Below are 16,700 nucleotides of genomic sequence, written 5' to 3'. Positions count from 1 at the left end.
ACAGTAAATGACACCTATTTCATATCTCCGTGAAGGTCATCTGATAGAACGTCTGCTTTTTTCCTGCCTGTTGGAAAGCAGACCAAAATTTAAAGATTTGATGATCAGACTAAAACACTGCAATCCATTTGGGTCTTTTTTCACCGATTCTCACCTATTTAATCACTTAATGTGGGACGATGAGAGCTCCTGGATTCATGTCCCAGGACCTTCCCGGCGAAACATCTTCCAGCTGCAGGTTAACGTTGGGTTTTAGAAGCAGCATGGAGGATGGGTGATGAAATCCATCATTTTGTCATGAAATTTCAGATGAAATTTTTCACTGCCCGTGTGAAATGCAGAATTTTTCCTTGTTTTCCCCTCTCAAGGCATGTGCTTGGTGGCTTAACATGCCTTGAGACAGATGGGCTCCAAGGCCCCAGGATCCCTGCGCCAGAGGATAAACTTTGTACAGAAATCAGGTTCTTCACCTTCATCCTTGGTTGTTTCCCTTGATCTGGAGGAAAACAGCTCCTGGTTTACACCCACGAGCAGGTTGGGACGGTATCTGGAATGCGTAATTCCTGGATTGCTTTTGAGTTCATCAAAAATGAATCTCCCTGTGTTGAAGTAACACTGAGTAAAAATAGAACTCCTCTCGTCTGCAGATCTTGATGAGGTCTGTTAAATTAGAAATGGTTAGTGATGCGTTACGAATTTAATATAATTACAAATTGGTATTTGTATGATGGCCAGTGCAAAGTAAAATCAGGTAACTCGTGCTCTACACCTCAACGTTTTCTTTTGTTTAGAGTTGTTCTATTTCTTTCCCTAATGTGCATGAATGTTATTTTTTTAATGAACATAATTTAAGAATTTTTTAAATCCCCTTTTTAACATTTAACAAAAATGTCAATTAAATTTTTTAGTCCATGCGGGTGCCAGCTGTGGGTCTGTAAAGCATCTCTGAGGTTCTCCCCCCAGGAATGATTGTCGACCCCTCAGCTTCCTGAGCTGTCCACAGTTCTGCTGTTGGGAAATGAAAAGTGGCTGCATTCTAAAAAAAAGCAAATCTCTCAAAATTTATATCTATTACAGATCTTATTTAAGGATATTTTACTGGAAGAGGGCCTCACTTTTTCAGGTGTTAGGTGTTACATATGTAGCACCTCTGGAATTACAGATATTCCTGCAGCGAGCTTTTTTCTCACTTAGAACTTTCACAGTTTGCTCTGTGGCAGGTGTAAGATGGGTCAAAAATGTTCCGAATAAAAAAAAAAATTTAAAAAGACTAAATTCTTTGAATGCAGGAGCATAACAAAAGACTGGATTGACCAGGCTATGGCTGTACTGAGCAACACCAGACAATAAGCACTTATTTGATGTTATTTCTGGAGTTAAATTCCATGTAAATTGCTTTTCCTTTTAACACGGAGGATTTGGAGATGAGAACAGATTCACGTTCTTATGTCATACTTGAAATTCATGCTGTACAAATAACCAATTTAAAGTGCTAAACCCAAGGAAAATATTGTGGGGAAGAGCGGGGAAGAAACTTGAATTTAATCCAAAAGTTTTATATCTTAATTTGAATAAAACAACTTCTTTTTTTTTTTTTTTTTTTTTTTTTCTGAAACAAAATCCTTAACTTAAAGCCTTGGATGTTCCTTTTATGTTTAAATACATTCAGTGAAATTTCCAAAAGTCTTTTAAAACAGAAATAGATAAAAAATTCATTTCTATATTAAAAAAAAAAAAATTAAATCAAGGAATTGAAATAGTTGTTAGAAGGCATAAAAAAATATTTTGAGGTAGCGTCTTGGCTGAAAATTTTCATCTGATGTCTTGAAATGTCATTTTGGCACCAGGGAATGTGGGATATTTAGGGAAAGTGTGATTTGCAGCAGGAGGTTGAAGATTGTAAGTGTGATAGTTTTCTCATTTTTGCTGAAAAAGTATCGAGTTTCAAATCTTATCAGCAAGCTCTAATTGGCAGTATTTTGAAAGTTTGAATAGCCTGTAGTAGGTAGTCTTATTTTAACAGACCCTAAACCAGTGGCAATTGCTTGAATAGTCTTCGCTTAGGTTATAATTTAAAAAAAAAAAACACCTAAATGGGTAATGTCGTGAACATTAACCACTTTCTGTGAGATATAGACAGTTCCTATATACAGCCCGATCTCTTTCTGTATTAATTTATCCCCCTGAAAAATGAGTATAATTTTTAATTCAGGTGTGTGGCAATATGGTCTGTGTATAACAGGCTTAAATATTCTATGTGAATTAAATGCGAGTAACTAAAAATCATGGAAATTTTAATTGCTTTAAAAGCAGAAAAGTCAAAGTCATCTTTATCAGGTCAGGACTTGGTCCTTGATGCAGATTACCAGGATAGCTTTTAGGTCAATATTACTGACATCCAAGAGCAACATTTTCTCTATGCACAGTAACTTCTCAATTTATTTTTCATCTCAAACTTACAACTTATTTCCTTAAACTTTCTTTAAACTTCTTTCCTTTTCCTGTCAACTTGGTAAATATGTAAAAAAAAAAAAAAAGCGAATGAATATTTTTTGTACAGAGGCACAAAAACTGTACTGAGGTCTGGGTGTGTATGTGTATATATAGTCCCTGTAAGCACTCAAGTGAGAACATGAGATGTTTTATAACTTGGATTTAGAGGATTTTCACCCATGTCTTTTACCGGGAGAGGCTCATGAATAAACCCATGCCATCTATTGCCACCTCTGCTTAGCAATAATAATGTTTTATCTTCTTCCTGCCAAATCCCTTGTGGGATATAATGACAAGTGGGTTTTTTTCTTTCATTCATTCATCATCTCTTCTTGTATATCTCACATAAGCTTTTGCTGGTCTCTATAAACACCATTTAAAGAGGAGACAACTGCTGCTAATTAGATCTCATCCCTACCTGCCTGCAGACACATACATATATGTTAAAAAAACAAAAAAACAAAAAAACAAAAAACAAAACCCCACAAAAATAAATAAAACAAAAAAAACCCCATAAAATTCAATCAGACCTTTGAAAAGTCTTAAAAAAACCCCAACCTTCCTCTTCAAGCTAGGTCTCATATTCCTATTATTTTTAATTACAAAGAGCCCATGACTGCTGTGTATGAGAAGCAGCAGTGAAATGGGATGTTACGCGTGATGTTTTGTCCTTAGTTGTTTTCAACGTATTTTGTAGCTGGTGTGTATTTTGCCAACAAAGGCTATAAAAAAAAGTAGCTCCTGAACACCTATATCAAGCATATTTCTACATTTTTGAAGGACGTTTGCTTTAGGGGTGCAAGGATGGGTCCTACTGGCAGGATTATAAGGGCACAAAACTCACAGTTGATTCTGGATGAAAAATAACGGGGGATTTGGGTCTGGATTTGAGGTGCTCCATTTGGCTTCCTAAATGGAAACACGAAGATTGGTTCCTATCAGGCCTGTATTCAGGCCTTCTCTGTTGATTGTATAGTCATTTAGACATGGGGAAAATGAATCAAACAGTCCCGTTTTTTGCTCGCTTTGTACAGAGGTAGATGATTATTCAGACTGCCACAAGAGCAGAGAAAGATGCACTTTGCAAGGAGTTAATATAAACCACATCAGGCTAAAATCAGAGCCTGTCAGACTCTGATGAAGATGGTTTAACCAGTGGTGGATTGATCTTGTGTAGTCATATGAAAGATTGAAGGATTTCAGACATTACTTGCTGAGATAATTTCAGGTTATATGTCTCTCTATATTGTACTATTGTACTCTATATGTTTGCTATTCACTGCTAGCAACAATAAAAGTGAAATTGCTTTTGTCAGTGATAGCTCTACAGAGTTTACTGAAAGCCAGAGTAAAACACGTACTTAGTGGACTGGAGCTTCAGTCCCAATCTCGCTGCTTTTCGCCTCCGTTTTTCGCTGTTCTTTTCCTAAGTTGACACCTAGCAGGTCAGCCGCCGCCGCATCCAAGGGCGTGAGGTCACGAAGGGTATCGATTCTCCTCCAGATTTTAGATATTAATTCAGCGTGTTTAAAAGTAGATACCCCTGTTGGGTAGTTTGAGAAGCTCGTTGAGCTCCATCATCCATGTTAGGTAGAAGCCCTCATTTTCTACAGGGGGAGCTTGGACACTTGTGTATATGTAGTCGTGTACGCGTAGTCGCCTAAACGTACGTGTCTGGACTCGGGGCTGATCCTAGCGCAAGTTTCTGAATTCTAAATGGGTTTTGACAGAAGAGAGGTCCTGACCAGGAGGATGGATATTTGGTGGAGGAACCACGGACTGAGGTGTTTTGTGGGGAAACAGAGTTTCTACAGGCCCTCAGGTGCCAACACGGTTAATAACAGGGTTTTTTCTGAATTGCTGTATTTGATTCAAATACCAAAACTCAGCTGAAAAAGCCTCGTAGGTTTGTCTGCATGGTTTTTTTCCAATCGTGCCCTTGGTACTTCTCTAGAGATGTTTATCTACCACAGCAGTTAGAAGACAATGCATTTAACGCTTATAAGACTTGACTCAACATATAGAATAGACCAGAGGCCTAAATCTGCTCATTCTGACCATGAAGCAAAATAGTTGCATCGTTGTAATATAAATGTACACAGAATTATACTTTAGCCTCCTGTTTGCACATTATTTAGATCAGTGGCCTGTGACTAAGGACGCGAAACACGATCTCAGTGCAAATAATGGATCACAACTTTGCAGCCAAAAGAGCTGAGACTATGGCTTAATATTTTCTTTCAACACATCATTACTCTGGAAATGCCACTGGGAAATTCCTTAATTCCCTCTGGTTTTAGATTGATCACAATAAGTAAGAGGCAATATTTGTTATTAATGATAGCAATATTAATGGCTTTTAATAATAATTTAGGGATAAGAAAATGCTCAGCCAGTATTCGGCGAACATCATGTTTTTACGTAAAGCTATTCTTCACAAGCTGTTTAGCTAATACAACGCTCTTCGTGTCTCACGGTAAATTAATGCTACTTAATATAGTTCGCAGTGTATGCACAGGGACTGACCAAAAAAGATTTGTGATAATGAAAAAAATAAATTGCTTGTTGGTTCAATACCAATGGTAAAAACCCGCTCTTCAGGGCCGGCGTGGCCCGTGAAATCGAACCTCATATACATCATGTTTGCCCGCGGAGAAGATCAGGCAACTGTGGATGCCCCATAAGGTGCGTGTGCTAAATCAGGAGGCAGCTGATCACATAAACTATTGTTAAAAATTAAATATTATTATTTATTTATTTATGTTGGCAGGCCAGCTTTCACATGGATTTCGTGGCCAACAACCAAACCCTTAAACTCTATAATAAATAGGTACTGTTCTAAAATGAAATTTACCGCTTGAAACTGCAGTTTAGGCGTTTCTGGGTTTTGCACATAGACTGAACACTTTTCCATGGGGAACGGTGTTAATATTAAGTTTCACTGTCTTTTTTCTTTTCGTTTTATCGCACTTTGATGCAATTATCTAATAAGTCACATGCTGAAGCACCCGACTTAATTTCTGCTCTTCCCAAACCCATAGGCTTCAGGCTTTGAGTGGTCAGTTATTGCTTGTTTAGGAGGTTAAATGCTTCTGCTGCTTGGGGCACAAGAGACAAACCCGGTGAAATAGAGGCAAATGAAGGAACGTATCATACTGATCACTCATACAAGAAATAATTTCAGGGTATCGCAAGGTAAAACACAAGATTTACGTCTTGCTGTTTGCTTTAGAGGATGGTTCAGGACGGTATATTTTAAGGTGTGATTTTACCATTAGTTTTTTTTCTCTCTCTTTCATCCCTTGTCATTTTATTCACGTTTATTCCATGCCACCTCGGCCCTTTGTTCCGTACCACCTCAGCTGTGGCCACCACGACACCTCCCACCCGCCCCGACACCCCCGTGCCACCGGCCTCTCTGACTGACTCCTCTCCTTCCCCTCCAGCTGTCCCAAGTTCCAGTGTCCTCCCCTCTGCCCCCCGAGATGTGGTCCCTGTTTTGGTCTCCAGCCGATTTGTCCGTCTCAGCTGGCGCCCACCCGCAGAGGCCCGAGGCAGCATCCAGACGTACACGGTCTTCTTCTCCAGGGATGGCGTCAACAGGTAGGCCTCAACATGCCACGGGTCTCCTCTGGGTGGGGGGATAGTCCTAAGAGTGCCGGAGGTCTTTACAAGCGTCTTGCAAATGGTTCTCAACCTTGTGTTCTTCTCCCCGTGATAAAAGAAGCATGAACATGAACATGCCTTTTGTTGCCATATATTTTTATTACCTATTTTTTATTTTTTTATAGACATCATATCAACATTTATATGACAGTGCTTCTTGTCTTGGTATGAAGGACCATTTGCGTTGGGTGTTTATGGATCTTACCTCCTCCCAGCTATTCCTTGACCATCCACCATAAAGTATTGTTAGCTCCATATTTTCCCTTTCATCTTCCTCTGATGACACAGATTCAGACGTTCTTTGCGTCGCTGGCAGAGGTGAATTTGTTGAGCCCTAATCAACCGGAGAGGAGGGCTGCTTTTAGAGCACTACAACTGGTGTAAGACCTCAAAAACAGCCAGGGGAGTGGGGTGTGAAGATTTTACACAATTGCAAATATAGTCAACCTGCCTGAGCCATGCTCGCCGTGTGGGTTATAGCTGCACAGCCGATAGCTCTTTTGTGATGATGGCATTATAGATTGTTTGGTGTTTGCATGATTTCTCATCGTGTATGCTCATTTCACACTCGAAAAGGTACTGCGTATTTACTTGGGGTTTGTTTTATTTTCCTAACATCATAAATGGTTTTATGCCTGCGAAAAATCTCGTGTTTTTCTCTTCCTGTACATCATTATGAAGAACTCACTTGAAGTAGTCTGGGCTGTATTTTACTGCTCTTAGGATAGACTTCAGCTACCGACTGGTGACTGGTGTGCTGATGGCAGCTCAGCTGCTGAGGGGACTTGAGTAAGAATCTATATTTAATTGAAAAACAAGTGGATTCATGAGAGCTAAAGAAGTGCAACCCCACAGTTATCAGTGATCTCCCCTCTGCCACAGCATGGCCTTATTCTTCATCCAAAGGGGCTCAGTCTTGCAGGCAAGATTTCTTGCCCCTGCCTGGACATTCTCAAGCTTCTCATCGTAATCCCTAACAAGGTCCAGCTTAATTTAACAGCCATACAGCCATTTCTTCACAGAAAGGGTTGTCAAGCATTGGAACAGGCTGCCCAGGGAAGTCGTGGAGTCACCATCCCTGGAGGTAGACATGTAGACGTGGTGCTTAGGGACGTGGTTTAGTGGTGGAGTTGGCAGTGTTGGGTTAACGGTTGGACTCGATGGTCTTAAAGGTCTTTTCCAATCTAAATGATTCCATGATTCTATATGTATAAGTTTTGTTAATTTATTCCAATGCTTGTAGACATTGACAGCTACAGCAGCGCTACCTGCTGCAAGAGGTAGATGCTCCTAAACAGAAACGTGTATCCTTCTGGTCTGGCTGAGCAGCCTGGAAGGACACAACACCCAAAGCACTTGGGATGAGAGTGTGAAACACTCTCTCCCTCTGTAAAAGAAAGCTCTGAAATTCAAATCGCCATTTCCGTGGATGGTGTTGGGGGCAAGCGTCTTCTACAGCGGGGTGTCACTTATCCTAACGTTTGTCTGCAGCCATTGCCACCAGCCCAACCAGAACAGGGTCCGGGGCTATGCGTGGGGATTCTCTTCTCCTTACGTTTATTAAGTGGTTTGAGATTTGGTGAAGGACCTGAAATGCCCGTGACGTGGCAATGCTGGAGGGCACTGTTGGAATCGCATCTCATTTATTTTAATCGTCTTAAAAACATGAAGCTGGATCAAGGCATATTGTAACTCAGCCTTTTAACTTAGCAGTGAGGAGAAAATACTACTAGTCTTACATGAAGCTTTTAAATCGTGATGTTTCTGAGATTAAAAAAAAGTAAAAAGAGCTCACCCTGCATTCCCTTACGCTTCAAAATAATTTTTCTTCCAGAATTTCCATGGTGCTGAGTACCAGAAGGATGCCTTAGCCCCATTCCCAACTAGGTGCACACCTTCTTAAATACTCTTCTGTGGAAGACTGTGGGCTGTCTGTTAAAATAAATAAACTAATAAATAGATAAAATAAAAATTCCACTAAGCTCCTTGCAGCGAGAGACTCAGAATACCACCTGCAGTTTAAAACTCTGGAATATGCACCTGTAGTCTTGCAAACTTTCAGACAAACCGCGAGATAAAATTAAGGTAGTTTTCCTAAAAGGAAAAAACTTCCATGGAGTTTGAGAGTTGCTTATTCTTTATGCGTTATTTTTTCAAAAGAGCTATTTTTCTGTTTACAAAAATAAATATTGGATTTGACATTAACCTCAGGGATGCAAAGGAATTGTCAGAGAGATTACTGCAAGTCTGGAGGAAGGATCTTCTTGGGTTTGAGAGCAGAGAGGATTTTCTTGACGGCTGGGAACATCACTGAGGCCGACACAACACACGGCCATGTCAGGGACTGTCCAGAGAAATAGTCTCCCGTGTTTTGAACTCTTTCAGAAGGGTTTTTCAGCTCAACCCTTTCAAAGAAACCTCGTTTGGAAGTGATTGCACTTATTGCTGTAACGTAATCACCGGAGCTCTTCTGATGGGATGCTCTTTCATCTTCCTCCTCAGCTAGGCATCCTGCGTGGGATCAAATGGGTTTGCTTGCTGATAAGGATGATTGGAAAGAGCACTTAAAGGTAAAAGGCAAGTTTCTCAGAAAAGGATAAAACAAACCTCAAATCTATTAGAAAGTAAATAAACAGGCAACCAATACACCTGCACTCAGGGAAGTTTCTGGTTCAGATAAAAGTTTAGATTTGGAAGTGAGATATTCTATAACATTTGCTGATAATAGCAGAGTGGTGATGAAAAAATGAGCAGATATAGAGGCTCTCGTGAATGGGATCTGTCAGTAGATATGGCCCTCTTTTTATACATTTGGTTGCGCTTATTTTCTGTTAAAATATAGTGGAATATAGCAGTCGGGTATAATGCATGACTTCTGATGGATATCACTCTTCAAGGTATACACATGTGCACACAGAGACCGTAAAAATCTATCCTGCCATACGGGAGGACTGCTCTGGAAGAGAAAGGAGCTACTTGAGGCTTAATTTGATGTTATAAGCTCACTGTAAAAAACCCCTCTTTCATACCCAAATAATAAGATCGCCCACAATATTAAAAATGCAGAGATTACCCATGTAAGGGGTAAATCTCTGCCTTTTTATTTCCCGTTTTACCGCTGGGGTGCTGCCCCAATGGCGAGCTCTTAGGAACGGAGCCGTCCTTGAGCGCTGCGAGGGCAGAGGTGCTGCTTCATCTCTGGTATCTCCCACATCCACATGCTGTTGAAACTTTAATGTTAATTATTTATTAATTTTTTTAGCTAGAGGTGGTCTTCATGTGGGAAGCATTGGATCCATCCCTATCCTTAAACCCCATCCAACCCAACAGCATTTGTGTCTGGCTGTTGCCCACGTTTAATTGTGATCTGCTTTTGACTAGCAATGTTTTGTTTGCAAAACGGGCCAGATTTGATATTTCAATTCACAGGCAGGTTCGAATTTTGCTGTGAATTTGATGTTCAGTTTTGCTCTCGGCCTCAGTGTTTGTTGCCTTTTCTCCCCCGTCTATGCCGGTTGGCTTCTCAATGAGCGAGCGTTGATTCACGCAGGCATTTGATATTTAGGCGGTAGTGTATTAGTCACCACAAAGAAAGAGACACGGTTTATTTTTGTTGATTTGCTCTTGATCTATCTCTAAACCAAAAAAAAAAAACCTCCTCAAATGTAATCTCAAGACATATTTAATTACTTGTGCATAGTTTGAAATGAATTCTGCCTTCCCGGTGAGAATTTATGTCACTAGATATAAAATTTAAAATTTAATTTACAAGAAAAGATTGGCTATATTTATTTATAAATAATGAGAAGTATTTACATGGCAATATATTTCTGTTTAGCATTTGAGATGAGACACAAAGCCCAAAAATACCGTTCAGTTTTTGATTACAACTTTTGAAACGTCAGGTTGGCTTAAATAACGGGTCCTGATTTGTAGCTATCCTTTTTTAACTGACTGTTAGCAACCATTTTTCCCAATATATGCAATTAAATGCTCTGATCTTAAGAGAAAAAGAAGAAAGTGACCCTGAAAATCAGCAGTATTACAGCTGAACGTAAACCCCTTTGACGAAGGACTCTTTTGCAAGGTAGGGACGAGCGTTATTTTTAGTTGAACGTTCACTAGAACTTGTTTTCGGTAACAAATGAATAAATGCGTAGATAGTCACAACAAGCTAATAGATCTCCCAGTTTAGCTTCCTGCATGTTGCAGACTGAAGAAATGAATCAAGGGACCACTTAATTGAATATGAAAACTTATCTTTGATTAAAGCCTATCTTCAGAATTCAGCTGAAGTTCTAAAATATCATTCCCAGATGATCTATTTACATTAGTTTTGAGGTTTGCTTATTATAATCAAGGACTTTATCGTTCTCCCACAAAACAACATAATGGGAGATAAAAAAAAAAAGGAATTCAAAGTAGCAAAAGTCCATCCATTTTAAAATTAATAGTATTCATTTCACAGCAAGAAGCATTAACATGGCTTGTCTTACTTGAAGTAACTAATTAGGTGTTTGAAACATTATAAAAGCATTTGTTACACACCTAAGAGTTATATGGGAACTGTAATTATCTTTTTTTACATGCTGATACCGTAATGTAACATGATCTTCAGTCACTGGAAATTACATGTCGAAGCCTCTATTTTACAAGAAAGTGGATGACTTTAGTCAAGGTCTTTTATTTTTAGACCGTAATTTATGGCCGAGATGGTTTTGAAAAGGAAAACCCCACATGTAAAGGTGCCTGATTCAAGGATGTTTGGTGCTTTTTTAGATTATTCTTGCTTTGCTGTAGCATCTGTGGCGCATTAACCCCTCGCTGGTAAGCAGGAGCAGACGATGGACTTTTGGACGTAGCTGACGCTCACCTCTCTAACTTCACAGGTTCCTGGAGCTCTAGAGAGACGGACAGACACATGTTTTACAGCGCTCATCTGATGTGTTTTAGATACCTATTTTACAAAGATGAGTGTAGGGTTGTTATATTCATAAGGAGTTTTTTCTCGTTGCTAGCTGAAGCGGTTAAGGTGTCATGGAAGACATCACTGCCCGGTGTGACATTGGCGAGTGGCCCATTTAAACAAAAGGGATAATTTTTCCTCGCAGCTCATAATTACATTGCCACAGAAACCAAAACCAGTGGGGTCAGAGGTCTGACAGTTTGAGGGGGACGAACCCATTTGGGTGTCTGTGATCACCTGGGTGCTGCAATTCCAGAAACCTGTGAACAGGAGCTCTGTGCCAGGAGAATAACCAGATATTTCTGTCCCGTGCCAGAAGAATAACCACATATTTCTATCCTGGTTCACTTATTCCTCTAAATGTCGATTATCCAGCTGCTGCCAGGCTGTGAGATGGGGTGGGCTGCTGGCTGTTCTTGCACCTCAGTCTGCCTGGAGGGAAACCTCAGCCTTTTCTTTTGCTTTATTGCTCTTGGTCTCAGTCCCGGGGTGTTGGCTTGATTATTATTCAGTCATTACTTAGGAAAACCTGGAACTTTTTTTTATACGGCCCATTTTTCTTTTTTTAAGTTACAAGCTCTTGCATTGCCCTGTGGGCTTTTAGTGTTGCATTTGGAAGATACTCTAGATGTGATAGCTAGAAAACCCAAGCTGTAGGAAGTAAAACATAAAAAGGTTTAATTTGGTCAGCACTTTCATGAGGTTCATGGAGGGAATATTGTGACTCGCCAAGAACAGGGAAACTTCCCTCTGTGTCTTTTCAGCGTGGGCTGGGGACAGCCCAGAGCTTCTGCTGTTCAACGGTGCTCCCAGACTGGAAACCATCACATTGCCAGAGCACAGAGTTGGACTCGAGCTAATTAGCCTTGAAAATAGGTGGATATTGTGAGATGGAATGTGCTGCAGACACCTCCAACCACTGCCAGCCTGGGTGCTCTTCCCAGTGGGAGCAGCAGCGTTTTACCTGGACTTGAACTGATCTAGGAATGGACTGGCCCATCATTGCAGGTGATGAGCTCGTTGGCTTCATCAGCTGGAGAGCGCTCATGTAGTTATACAGCTCCTGGTTTGCACAGAGACATGTCCTGGGAGATGGGCTTGAGTATGACACAGCAATCCAATGGAAGATGAACACTGATGCTGCCAAGATTGCATTAGAGTCTAATCAAAGCACTTGCTGGCATGTGATGCAGCAAGTGCAGATCTGAGAAGAGAAACGGCAGCCCTGGGTCTCCTCATGCCTCTGTGGTGGGGCTGGATATTTTCCTTTGCTCTCCAACCTCAGCATGAGATACAAAACGGGCTGTGTCGGAATTTCACTCCTCATCATAGCGCTTCACACCTGTGCCCCAAAGGACACAAGACAAGAGAGTTGCTTTCAGACCTGCTCAGTTGGTTACAAACCCATTGCAGCCATTTTCAATGCAACAACTGGGTTCCCACTTCTGCAGCTTGCAAATAGAAACCAGAGATAAGAGGCAAGAGAATAAAATTAGCTGAGTTGCTCAAGCACAGCTCAGTTTGCCCAGTTAGAAAGAGCAAAGGCTCTGCCTGCCAGTGCCCTTGTCGGGGAGCAGCAGCCACCCACAGCTCTGCTTCGCGTTATGAAGTGCAACAGAAAAACTTCCTGCTGGAATAGAGGCATTAAACTCCATTGTCTCTGCTAAGGGGTGATCTGACCATTTTCCCCAGGGAACATTCACCCAAGCTTTGGTCAGTAAACCCTTGGAGGGCCAGAGCGACGGTGGAGCCTGATGCTCGGAGGGCAGGACCATCCCTTGGTCTGAAAAATTTCATTCTGAGAAAACATTCCCCAAAGGTACAATAATGTCCCTTCTCAGAATTGTTGCGATGCCTATTGCAGCCCGGAGAACCACGGCAGCGCTACGTGAAGTTTGACAATTAGTTGATTCAGTCTTAAATGATTTTTTTTCTGCAGCATAGTATCTACCTTTTTGTTGTTAGTTTTTCAGAGGGCTTCTAGCAAAGGCGAGGAGCGAGGCACTCCACCCATAATAAATCAGTTACTAAAGCAATTTTACCTACTTCTCTTCGCTGATTGGCCATGAAATGACTGTGATTTCATCCAATTTCAAACCCAGCTTTACTGTTTAGGGATTGTGTTTTTCCCGGCTAATCCCATGTTAACAACTCTACGTCTGTACCTTTCCCACCGATGGTTTTTCTCACCAAGCAGCACAAAACCACGGCTCAGCAGAGCTCTGCTTGATCCAGGGCAGGGATGCTGGTGCCGGGATGCAGATCCCCCTCGGTCACTGCTCAGGAGGACAAGTACCTGTTGCCCCACACACCAGTTTTACAGGAGCCGATGGCTGAGTTTGTATACGTGGGGTGGTGTCCAACCATCTGTCTGCATCAGGAGTGAGCTGGCCCTGAGCTGCCTGGGTGCTTGTTTTGCCAAGGGGGGAGCATATGTCACGTTCCACTCCGATGATATTAGGATTAGACTGGCTCTTAGGAAGTATTTCTTTCCAGAAGGGGTTGTTGGGCACTGGAATGGGCTGCCCAGGGCAGGGAGGGAGTCCCCATCCCTGGAGGGGTTGAAGAGTTGGGTTGACCCAGTGCTGAGGGATGTGGTGGAGTTGAGAACGGTCAGTGTGAGGTTCATGGTTGGACTGGAGGAGCTTCAAGGCCTTTACCAACCTTGATGATTTTGTGACGAGGGAGACAAGTGACTTGTGTTCATGAATCCCCAACGGAGAGAACAAGGGTGAGACAAGTCTCAAAGGCTGACATAGACATTTATTAACTTCCCACAATGTACTAATGGGATATACAATAATTGATTAAGTATATAACAAGTTATGGCAAGGGATATAGTATGTCTAGTGTTACCTAATAATAATAAGGAAAAAGGGGAAAAAAAGAAAAGAAAGAGAGATAGAGCAAGAGAATAGACAATTAGAGACCACCAGTCCAGGTTCCTGCGTTGGTCCCATCCGAGTTCGTCGGGGATGCATCCGTCTTCTTCACATCTTCTTTTTTCTTTCCGTATTTCACTCCTTGCCCCTCCTCAATTTATAGACACATTTTTTGGGCCTGTTCACTAGGTTGACCCACGTACCTACGTACCCCAGATATGGGGAGGGGTAAGGTTGTTATAAGGTGCTTTGTGGACGATGTAATCGGCACGATCTTGTTAATCTTTATTAGCATATTCACAGGTGTCAACTTTAATAAGCATTTCGTGGATAATGAAGCAAAGGTCGTTCATCAGACAGATGGGCCTTGAAACTTTACACGATGCCTCAGAACAGAACCATCCTATCTCCACAGGGGTCCCTCCCCCAGGTCATCTCGTGCCATCCTGGCCACCTTATCAGCTCCAAACTCCACACTATCACACCGTGACTGGAGTTTTGTTACTTGCGAGAGTTTGAGACATTCCTTGGCTCGTTGGGCCTCCTCTCCCCCTCATCCCTTAGCTCTCTCAGGCTGTTTTTTCTCTCAGGCCCTGTGTCACGGAGTTACAAGTCATGCCTCCCAGCGTAGTACAAACTCCACAAATGGGTTTTCATTTTAGACCTCTGAGATGGTGAGCGGTGGCCCCATCTTGGGAAAAAACTCTACGTTGCCTGTGGAACAGAGGGGGGTGGGGGTGGTTTTTCAGGGACAGCCATAGCGGGAGCTCAGACCAGGGCTCGATTTGCAGAGACATCCAAACCCAGTTTTCATTAGCTGGATGTTTACAGTCCAGTATGCACCTCACTTCCTTTGTCAGAGCTGTGTTCCTGTGTTGAATAGCCATTTCTTTCCATCAATTTTCCTTTTTTGTTCTATTAAGGAAGGCAAAGAACCAATATGCTATATACCTTATGAAGTGTTAAAATACAAGTGTTTTTCATAACACTTGCGGCGTTCCCAATGGGCCCCATTACTTGAATTAGGCTTTTTCAAGTAAAAATAAAAAAAAAAAACCCTGTAGACAAACAAGCCTCAAACTGAAGTTTGATAAGTAATCATACCTTACAGGCTACCAACTGCATAAATAAGTAATGCTTGAAGATCCAAATGAATTTTGAAGTGGTTTTTTGGTGGTTTGTTTTTTTTTTTTCTAGGGAACGGGCAGTCAACACATCTCAATCTGGGACACTTCAACTTACCGTGGGCAACCTGAAACCGGAGGAGACTTACACCTTCCGAGTGGTGGCGTACAACGAGTGGGGACCAGGAGAGAGCTCGCAGCCCGTCAAGGTCGCCACGCAGCCGGAGTGTGAGTGTGCGCCGGAGCGGGGCTGCCGTGAACTGCAGCGCTGCGGTTCTCATAGCGCGTTGCTCGATGGTTTTTACGTAGATCCTCTTAGAAAATATGGCCCAGTCCTTATGCTGCGTAAAGAAAACCTTTCATCGATTTGTTACAGTTCTTGCAGAGTGTTTTGCCGCTCGACGGTAGCATATGGCTAGTTCGTGTCATGACTTTGAATGGGCTGCCCAGGGCAGTGGGGGAGTCCCCATCCCTGGAGGGGTTGAAGAGTCGGGCTGACCCAGCGCTGAGGGATCTGGTGGAGTTGGGAACTGTTAATGTTGAGTTGATGGTTGGACTGGAGGATCTTCAAGGTCTTTTCCAACCTAGACGATTCTGTGATTCTGTGACTTTGACGATCGCACATTCCGCCTTCGATTGTGTGACAGCATAAGTGATATCAGAAGCTGTGCTATGGTACATAAGGTGTTGCTTTTTTCCAAGGAAACATGATAAAATTTCTGAAAGATACAAAAATTTGCCACTGGAGTAAACAGTTTGGCTTGTTGGTGTTTAAAAGCAAATATTTTCTATTAGTTAATGTTTAACAGTAAGCGTGTTTTATATACTTTGGAGCAGGTGGAATCTTTCAGTAGACACTTTTTCTGTGTGTCTCATTTTATTGCAAGTTCTTGCACGCATCTGGTCTCCAGAAAGAAGATAAATTTCCTCTGGTTGAGTTTGTCTTATTGCAGTTTTTCTTGCTTGGAAGGTCCAAGAAGGGCTGTAGCAGAGAGAGGATTGAAACATTATTTGAGCCCTTCCATGGCAAAACCAGTTATTCAGAAGAATTGGCCGTAAAATGGGATTGGTAGGTAGTTCTTAGCACAGAGATGGGTGCTGGGTCTGATACTGGTGGGCACTGGACTGTTTTGGTGGATCATAGGGTGATGGTGGGAGACTGAGCTGCGTTTATGCTCCATCACTAAGCCCCTGCCAGAATATGCTCTCGCCCTGTAATGAGGTGGGAAATCTGACGTTTAACAGAAGCCCGGAAACTGTTTTACATCGTCACACATTGCCACGTACAGAAATTTAACTGAAAGGCAATATTTTCCTGAAAACCCCTCCTTGTGTGAAGATAACAGCTGTGCTGTTTAAACCCTGAGAGGCGTTTTCTTGATTTATTGCCGCGCACTGGGAGCAGGTAGAGGAGGTGGGAATGGCTCTTCACGGGGCGGGTGGAGGAGAAGAAGAGCTTGGAAGTAAATCCTGCGCTAAGGCGAGCCTCCGGAGGTGGCTTTCGGCAGCTTTGGACCCATTTGGTTCCTTTTACAGCTAAGCTGAGCCCCAGGAAAACGTCTGTTAGGG

General features: G+C 42.1%; 1 protein-coding gene across 1 annotated transcript in view; it reads left to right on the top strand.

Annotated features, from left to right (window-relative positions):
* The window catches only part of LOC141917708 (netrin receptor DCC-like), a 632,583-nt gene that overhangs the window by 439,702 nt on the left and 176,181 nt on the right, over window positions 1–16,700 (top strand). The window contains exons 8-9 of the mRNA XM_074811102.1: window positions 5,940–6,096; window positions 15,205–15,359. Coding sequence (XP_074667203.1) covers window positions 5,940–6,096; window positions 15,205–15,359 — 312 coding nt within the window. The remainder of the gene's footprint in view (window positions 1–5,939; window positions 6,097–15,204; window positions 15,360–16,700) is intronic.

Source organism: Strix aluco, chromosome W (assembly GCF_031877795.1).
Source record: "Strix aluco isolate bStrAlu1 chromosome W, bStrAlu1.hap1, whole genome shotgun sequence".
NCBI lineage: Eukaryota > Metazoa > Chordata > Aves > Strigiformes > Strigidae > Strix > Strix aluco.
The sequence above is the reverse complement of the archived record's forward strand: the minus strand, read 5'-3'. Positions and strand labels throughout refer to the sequence as shown.